Source organism: Colobus angolensis, unplaced genomic scaffold, assembly GCF_000951035.1.
Source record: "Colobus angolensis palliatus isolate OR3802 unplaced genomic scaffold, Cang.pa_1.0 Scaffold212, whole genome shotgun sequence".
NCBI lineage: Eukaryota > Metazoa > Chordata > Mammalia > Primates > Cercopithecidae > Colobus > Colobus angolensis.
In genome coordinates, this window is record NW_012115289.1 from 244,807 (window position 1) to 253,562 (window position 8,756).

Here is an 8,756-nt window from a genome sequence, read left to right on the forward strand (position 1 = left end):
AATTTGCCAGTCTGTGTCTTTTAATTGGAGCATTTAGTCCATTTACATTTAAGGTTAATATTGTTATGTGTGAACTTGATCCTGTCATTATGATATTAGCTGGTTATTTTGCTTGCTAGTTGATGCAGTTTCTTCCTGGCATCGATAGACTTTACATTTTGACATGTTTTTGCAATGACTGGTACCTGTTGTTCCTTTCTATGTTTAGTGCTTCCTTCAGGGTCTCTTGTAGGGCAGGCCTGGTGGTGACAAAATCTCTAAGCATTTGTTTGTCTGTAAAGGATTTTATTTCTCCTTCAGTTATGAAACTTAGTTTGGCTGGATATGAAATTCTGGGTTGAAAATTCTTTTCTTTAAGATTTTTGAATATTGGCCCCCACTCTTTTCTGGCTTGGAGAACTTCTGCCGAGAGATCTGCTGTTAGTCTGATGGGCTTCCCTTTGTTTGTAACCCAACCTTTCTCTCTGGCTGCCCTTAACATTTTTTCCTTCATTTCAACTTTAATGAATCTGACAATTATGTGTCTTGGAGTTGCTCTTCTCAAGGAGTATCTTTGTGGTGGTCTCTGTATTTCCTGAATTTGAATGTTGGCCTGCCTTACTAGGTTGAGGAAGTTCTCCTGGATGATATCCTGAAGAGTGTTTTCCAACTTGGTTCCATCTTCCCCCTCACTTTCAGGCACCCCAATCAGACGTAGATTTGGTCTTTTCACATAATCCCATGGTTCTTGGGGGCTTTGTTCATTTCTGTTTACTCTTTTTTCTCTACACCTCTCTTCTCGCATCATTTCATTCATTTGATCTTCAATCGCTGATACTCTTTCTTCTAGTTGATCGAGTTGGTTTCTGAAGCTTGTGCATTTGTCATGTAGTTCTTGTGTTATGGTTTTCATCTCTATCAGTTCTTTTAAGGTCTTCTCTGCATTGATTATTCTAGTTATCCATTCATCCATTCTGTTTTTCATGTTTTTTAGTTTCTTTGCACTGGTTACATAGTTCCTCCTTTAGCTCTGAGAAGTTTGATCGACTGAAGCCGTCTTCTCTCAACTCGTCAAAGTAATTCTCTGTCCAGGTTTGTTCCGTTGCTGGCGATGAGCTGCGCTCCTTTGGAGGGCGAGATGCGCTCTGATTTTTTGAATTTCCAACTTTTCTGCACTGCTTTTTCCTCATCTTTGTGGTTTTATCTACCTTTGGTCTTTGATCATGGTGACGTACTGATGGAGTTTTGGTGTGGGTGTCCTTTCTGTTTGTTGGTTTTCCTTCTAACAGTCAGGACCCTCAGCTGTAGGTCTGTTGGAGTTTGCTTGAGGTCTACTCCAGACACTGTTTGCCTGGGTATCAGCAGCGGAGCCTGCAGAAGATAGAATATTGGTGAACAGCAAGTGTCTGTCTGATTCTTGCTCTGGAAGCTTCATCTCTGTGGTATCCCCTGCCGTGTGAGGTGTGAGGTGTCGGTCTGCACCTAGTGGATGTCTCCCAGTTAGGCTACTCAGGGCCAGGGACCCACTTGGGTAGGCAGTCTGTCTGTTCTCAGATCTCAACCTCCGTGCTGGGAGATCCACTGCTCTCTTCAAAGCTGTCAGATAGGGGCATTTACCTCTGCGGAGGTTTCTGCTGCTTTTTGCTTAGCTATGCCCTGTCTCCAGAGGAAGAGTCTACAGAGGCAAGCCGGCCTCCTTGAGCTGTGGTGGGCTCCACCTAATTCGAGTTTCCCAGCGGTTTTGTTTACCCACTTAAGCCTCAGTGTAGCGGGCGCCCCTCCGTCAGCCTCACTGCTGCCTTGCAGTTAGATCTCAGACTGCTGTGCTAGCAATGAGGGAGGCTCCGTGGGCGTGGGACCTTCTGGGCCAGGTGTGGGATATAATCTCCTGGTGTGTTGTTTGCTAAGACCCTTGGTAAAGCGCAGTATTAGGGTGGGAGTTACCCTATTTTCCAGGTGTTGTGTGTCTCAATTTCCTTTGGCTAGGAAAAGGAATTCCCTTCCCCCTTGCGCTTCCCAGATGAGGCGATGCCTCGCCCTGCTTCAGCTGATGGTCGGGCTGCTGCACCCGTGGTCCAGTGCCAAGTGTCAAACACGCCCCAGTGAGATGAACCTGGTACCTCAGTTGAAAATGCAGAAATCACCCGTCTTCTGTGTCGCTCACGCTGGGAGCTGGAGGCTGGAGCTGTTCCTATTTGGCCATCTTGGGCACGCCTCCCAGTAATAATATATGTTATCCTGTGGACTCCAAAGTGGAGGTTTTATGTCAGCCTGTGGGAGCAGAAACTCGTTAAAGGCAGGCAGAAGGTCCACTTGACTCCTTCGTACTGATTGGACCTCTTCTCATTTGAGATCTTTTTGAGGCACCACAATTAAGGACCAGTGAACTGCATCCTTCTGAGGTATTACAAAAATAATTAACTGTGCAGCTGTTTCTAGAAGGCAATTTTAAAATTAAATTTTTTTATTTTTTTGCAATGATCAACCTAACACATTGAAGAAACTTGGGAAATATAGAAAAAACCACACCAAACGGTATCAGTGTTACGCTAAAATGTTCATAGTCAGTATTACAGTTTTTCAGATTTGTTATTCTGTGTGTGTCTGCTGTCTATATCCGTGCCTGCCTTACTCTCTTCCCTCTCTCCTCCTCCCTCCCCTGCCCTCCCTTCCTCCCTTTTCCCTTTTCTCCTTTCCTTCCTTCCTATCCTCCTTCCCTCCTTCCTTCTTGCCTGCCTCCCTTCCTGCCTGCCTCTCGTCCTGCCACTTATGTTCTCTTAACATTGAGAAAAAATTCCCTCATCATTAAATATTCCTGATTGGCATGAGAGTGGCCGAGAGCACAGACTTAGGAGCCTTTGCATTCATGACATGCTTTTTGTTAGCTGTGCGACCTTAGGCAAATTATATAACATGTCTCTGCTTCAACATCTGTCCCAACATTTCTCTTACTCATCTGTAAAATGGGAATAATAGTAGTTAATATTTACCTCATAGGGTTTTTCTGGAGAACTAATACATATGATTAATACATGTGGGCTTAATACATGTGAAAGGCTCACAATAATGTTTATCACATTGTAAACCTACAATTAGTAGCTGCCTTTGTTGTTGGTGTCATCATTATTGTTATATTATTCTATAGTAATATTATTGACCACACAGTATTCCATAATATGGATATACCATAATTTATTTAAATGATACTTTTTGGTTGGTATTTAGATTGTTTCCATGCTTTCCCCTGTTTTGGAAGCAGTTACAGTAAATATTTTTAAAGGTAGATTTTTTTTTTTGGCTGATCTGTGATTATTTTCTAAGAATAAACTCCTAGGGACAGCATTGCTTGGCCAAAGCCATGAACATATTTAAAGTATCGATAGCATATTGCCAAATTTCCCTTTAGAATGATCATTTAAATTTTCATTTCTGTCAGTGGTATAAGAAAGTGAGTGTTCATTTCTTTGCACCTTTGCCTACTTTGGATATTATTAATACTTGTACATACCTTTGCCACTTGCATGGGTGAAAAGTGTAATCTTAACTGCTGTTTTAGTTTAATTTTTTTTTCCTCTGATATTTTTATGAGCCAAACCTAAAGAAAATAAAAATGAACAAAAATACTTCACCAGGTTTTGCAAGGAAATGTTATAGCAGTGGATTAGTCTGTTCTCATGCTGCTAAGACATACCCAAGACTGGATAATTTGTAAAGGAAAGAGATTGAATTGGCTCACAGTTTAGCATGGCTAGGGAGGCCTCAGGAAACTTACAATCATGGCCGAAGGGGAAGCAAACACATCCTTCTTCACGAGGCAGCGGGAGAGAGAAGTGCCGAGCAAAAGGGAGAAAATCCCCTCATAAAACCATCAGATCTCATGAGAACTCACTCACTATCGTAAGAACAGCATGGGGGTATAACTGCCCTGTGTTACCTCCCATCTCCCACAACAAGGGGATTATGGGAACTACATTTCAAGATGAGATTTGGGTGAGGACACAGCCGAACCATATCAAGCAATAACTATGTCGCCCTGTATACTTGCTAGGTTTGTGTATTCACGTGCATAGCACAGCCATATATTGTAGTAACAGCCTTGTGAGCCCTTTACTGTTGAAGTTCAGAAGGCTGAGCTATGGTGATTAATTTAACTGCAGGTAAACATGATCTTGTGAAGAGACACTACAGTGTGCTCTGAATAAAATCAATAGTGATTAATTTGTCCAGTTACCTTTTCTCTCTTGCAAGTACATATTAGAATTGCCAAGCAGTTGTTCCATTCAGCACTCAGAACCTATAGATCTTTGTTCTCTTGATTAGGCTCCTAAGCCTCTACACTGTATCACATTTAGGGGAGTGCTTCTCTGAAAATGCAGTGTTGCTTGGCTTATTCCAGTGATTGTTTTAGGACAGTTTCAAAGCTGACCCTGGGATACATTATGAGGTAGACAATGTTTTTGACACAAGCCTTCTATGATCCTCATCTGCAACCTTCTGTTTCAAAAGACTCCAGACTCTGAAATTAAATATTTTCAATGTATGTTCATTTATTCACAGGTCTTTTTTTTCTTTTTTCCTCTTATTTCTTCTCCCTTATCCCTTCTGCACTGTCTACACATTTGTTGTTTTACTTGATTCTCACGGGTAAGATGTTAGAAAATGGTTGTAGTACTCCTCTCTTCCTAAAAGCTTAGCTAAATGCGTGCCACTACTATCCTCAAGGCATTGAGAATCAGACTCTTCAGATGTGGGAAGGCGCCTGGATAGTTCCAGTGAATGTCCAACATTATTGATGTTTGAATCATTTTAGTCAATGTGTTTAATTTATGCTTGAATTTCAGATCTTGTTAAAAGAGGGCATGCCGAGACTAGCTTGGTCATGGAGACCCTAACCCAGTGTCGCTAGAGGAATTAAAGACACACGCAGAAATATAGAGTGTGGAGTGGGAAATCAGGGGTCTCACAGCCTTCAGAGCTGAGAGCCTTGAACAGAGATTTACTCACATATTTATTGTGAGCCAGTCATAAAATTTACTAAAAGTATTCCTTATGGGAAATAAAGGGATGGGCTGAAATAAAGGGATGAACTCTGGATAGTTAGCTGCAGCATGAACATGTCTTTAAGGCACAGATTGCTCATTATTGTTTATGGTTTAAGAACGCCTTAAGCGGTTTTCCACCCTGGTGGGCCAGGTGTTCCTTGCCCTCATTCCTATAAACTGACAACCTTCCAGTGTGGGCGTCAAGGCCATCACGAGCATGTCACAGTGCTGCAGAGATTTTGTTTATGGCCAGTTTTGGGGCCTGTTCCCAACAAGGGCACAAGCTTTTTTGTTATTGAAATGGCTCTTGGGTTTACAAAGGTAAAAATCTCATTTAAAACTGTGGCTTTAAACAATAATATTTTGAAGTTATGGAAATGCTTTTACTTTTCAATATAGAGTTTCCCCCAATCAAATTTTGAGGACTAACATGGCATCATTACAGTACAAGGAGGTATCCCGTATTTGATCTGAACTAATTCTTATAATTTATTTGAAAATATGCTATATTCTTTCACTCCTAATCCTTTTGCCTCAGATAAAATACCCAGGAGCTGACATGGATATCACTTTATCTGCTCCATCATTTTGCCGTCAAATTAGTCCAGAGGAATTTGAATATCAAAGATCATATGGCTCTCAGGAACCTCTGGCAGCCTTGTTGGAGGAAGTCATAACAGATGCCAAACTCTCCAGCAAAGAGAAGAAGAAGAAACTCAAACAGGTAAAAGGATAATCATTTTTTCTCCTCCCTACTGTTTTTATGTTGTTTTTTTTTTAATTTTAATAGACTTCATGTAAATCTCATCTTCTGAGCCATAGCAGTTTTCTAAGTATACTAGTCAGTTCATACATTCCGGAAGTCTCAATGATTTACGCACTATGGTCAGTTTCCTAGATCTATATTCTTCAGTGTAAACCTGTTACCATTGCCAAACTCTTCATTGACAGAGTTATTCTCTAATATTTGTCCTTTATTTTGGTATGTGGCATGATGTGAATTAGCAGAGCATCTACATTAATCTCAGAGAAACAATCAGTGAGGGTAGATTTCTTTTCATGTTTTCAAAAGGCAAATCTGATGGAATTCACAGATATAAAATATCTAGAGTTTAAAAGCCATTGCTTTTAGATAGCCACTATCAAATTAGTTTCTTGCCTCAGGTATCAGTACAAGTTTTTAGTTCCTCTTATGTTAGGGAACACAGCTTAGGGTTCCAGAGAATTGTTTTTAACTCACAATATATTAATGTTGACTATTCATCAAGATTGATCCATGATCAGGTGAGTGGTTGTTGTTTTGAAAGACTGAACTCTACATAGTTGGATTCGGGAAACATTGTACGTGTACGGTTACACATAGAGCACCAGAATTCTGGGTTTCTAATCATATTATTCTCAGAGTAATTCTGGAGGAGAGTTTGGTGGTGAAGATCAACAGAAAGTATACTGCCTCTCTTTTAAGCGTTTCACAAAGTAATATACACCAGAATATTCCCTCTTCCATTTGGGCAGAAGCTGGTGGGACTGAGTTGGAGAAGCAGAGAAATGGTGAAATGTAATTGGGACAAAATTTTATTTAGCTGTGTAGAACAGAAGTTATTTTTAAGTCAGAGTTACTTGTGAATATTTAAAAAGTGAGATCTATTTGTAGTTGGCAGTGGGGGAAATTTTAAGAAACATGATTAAAAGGGGAACTTACTTGAAGCTTAGATCAAAGGAAAGATAGATTAACTCTATAGAAATTGGAATCAAATGGTTTAACAAAAATAAACAAAAATAGGAAAGTACAGGCTCAGAAACTCTTAAAATTTGGCTGCCTAATTTTATTGGCGTTTCTGTGTCTTTTTTTACTCTTCTTGGACCATTCATTATTTTAGTTTCAGAAATCCTATCCTGAAGTCTATCAAGAACGATTTCCTACACCAGAAAGTGAAGCACTTCTGTTTCCTGAAAAACCCAAACCAAAACCACAGCTGCTAATGTGGGCACTAAAGAAGCCTTTCCAACCATTTCAAAGAACTAGAAGTTTTCGAATGTAATAATACTTCCACAGCAACAGGCGCCAGAGACCACTGTCGTTGTTTGGAGTGAATGGTGGTTAGGAGAAAGACTTTGGTGGTGGAAAAAAGAAAAGCATAAAACAAAGACTACTGAAATATAGATAAAGATTGCCTTAGTTTTTAAAAATGTCTAGCCATTAGTATTTTTATAAAACTCAATGCTATTTTTAAAGTGTATAAATTGGTTAAAATTTGTGAGTCAAATATATAGTGATAATGTTAACATGTTTGTAATTGTTACAAAATTTAAGGGTATTTTTATCTCTGCTTTCTTTTTCATGGTGTTTATTAAATAATTGTGTATATACACCCTAGCTACTAATATCTTTATTATAGCCTTAAGACTTAATTTTAAGTCTTAAAAATAGTGTGTATACTTGAATAAGAAAGACACTGGGTACTGTTAATGTGATGCTATTGACTTAGTAGCCAATTATGATTTCTCCTGTATAAATTCCAGTTTTTATTGCTGCACATAAATTTTGTAATGTCTTATATTGTGATGGCTATGTCTTTTATTGCAGATTTATTGGATATTATGACAGATTTTACTAAAGCTAGTGTTTTTATAACATATATATTAGTTGATGTTTACCTGTAAGTGGAATAGATTTTCATCTGCCTGCAATGGTATAATTTCAGTCCTAGCTAAAAATGAAAAGTTGAACTGGATAAATTCTTTGGGTACCCTTAGACTTGTGATTCTAAGTCAAACACAAATGGGTTAAATAAAATGAGACTACTTCCGTTATGTATTTTCATCCTTTTGAAAGTAAGTGAAATGTAAATAAATTTATTTTTTTAAAAAATGCCATACCTCGTGTTTCTTTTTTGGCAGTTATTTAGATCAGTTAGAGAGCATCCTCAAATGCCTTTGCCAATGATCTTCATCAGTCATTAATTTCTATGAGAAAATAGAAAGTAAGATTTGGGCTTTTGTGTTGACTGGCCTTTAGGTGAGCACTTTGTTAATTTTTTAGCATTGCTTTGCCCTTTTGTAAAATTGTGGTGCACGTGGATTATGGAGCATCTGAGAGTCTTCCTCTGAGCGCAATTACCCAAAAAGCTGAGAGCAACACCTACTAATTGGCTTACAGTACTCCTTGGACTGATTTTTCCTTGCACTTAAGATTTGTTCCTGTTCTCTTATAGCAAAATACCTCCTACAACTGATGCAGATTTTGCTTTTAAAAATGGATCAAAGTATTCCTATTGGTTTGGGTACCACCTTACATTCCAAATACATAATGTAATGGGAGATTTTTAGTGTTTCGGGATTCATTCTCAGACTTTGGCGTTCTGTTTAGAGCCAAGAATAATTACTCTTTCTGCTCTATTTTCACTCCAAGGTAGAGTTTATTTTTCAGAGTCTCTTTTCCTGTTGCTTATCTTTGAAAGTATATGTGGTTGTTTTCTTTCCTTTTTTTTAAAGATTACTTTTTTAAAAAAAATAACATACTTATGGAGAGATCATAAAATATAAGCACCAACTAAATGTGAAATAGATGACTAGATCATAGCAGTTATCCAAAGTGGTTGTCCCAATTAACACTCCCATTAACAGTGTATGAGGACTCCTTTTGTTTAATATCCTCACCAAAACTTGATATTGTCAGAGTTTGAAATGTTGTCAATGTGGTGGGTATTAATAGTGTCTGATTGTGGTTTTAGT

At 38.6% G+C, this 8,756-nt stretch overlaps 1 protein-coding gene across 2 annotated transcripts in view; it reads left to right on the forward strand.

Annotated features, from left to right (window-relative positions):
- DEPDC1B (DEP domain containing 1B) overlaps nucleotides 1-7,898 on the forward strand; it is a 94,660-nt gene extending 86,762 nt beyond the window's left edge. Inside the window, exons 10-11 of one of the 2 annotated variants that reach the window (XM_011942892.1) lie at nucleotides 5,560-5,745; nucleotides 6,902-7,898. In XM_011942892.1, the coding sequence (XP_011798282.1) occupies nucleotides 5,560-5,745; nucleotides 6,902-7,063 (348 nt within the window). In that variant the 3' untranslated portion in view covers nucleotides 7,064-7,898. The remainder of the gene's footprint in view (nucleotides 1-5,559; nucleotides 5,746-6,901) is intronic. The other variant, XM_011942893.1, reaches the window with a different exon arrangement.
- Nucleotides 7,899-8,756: the final 858 nt, after the last annotated feature.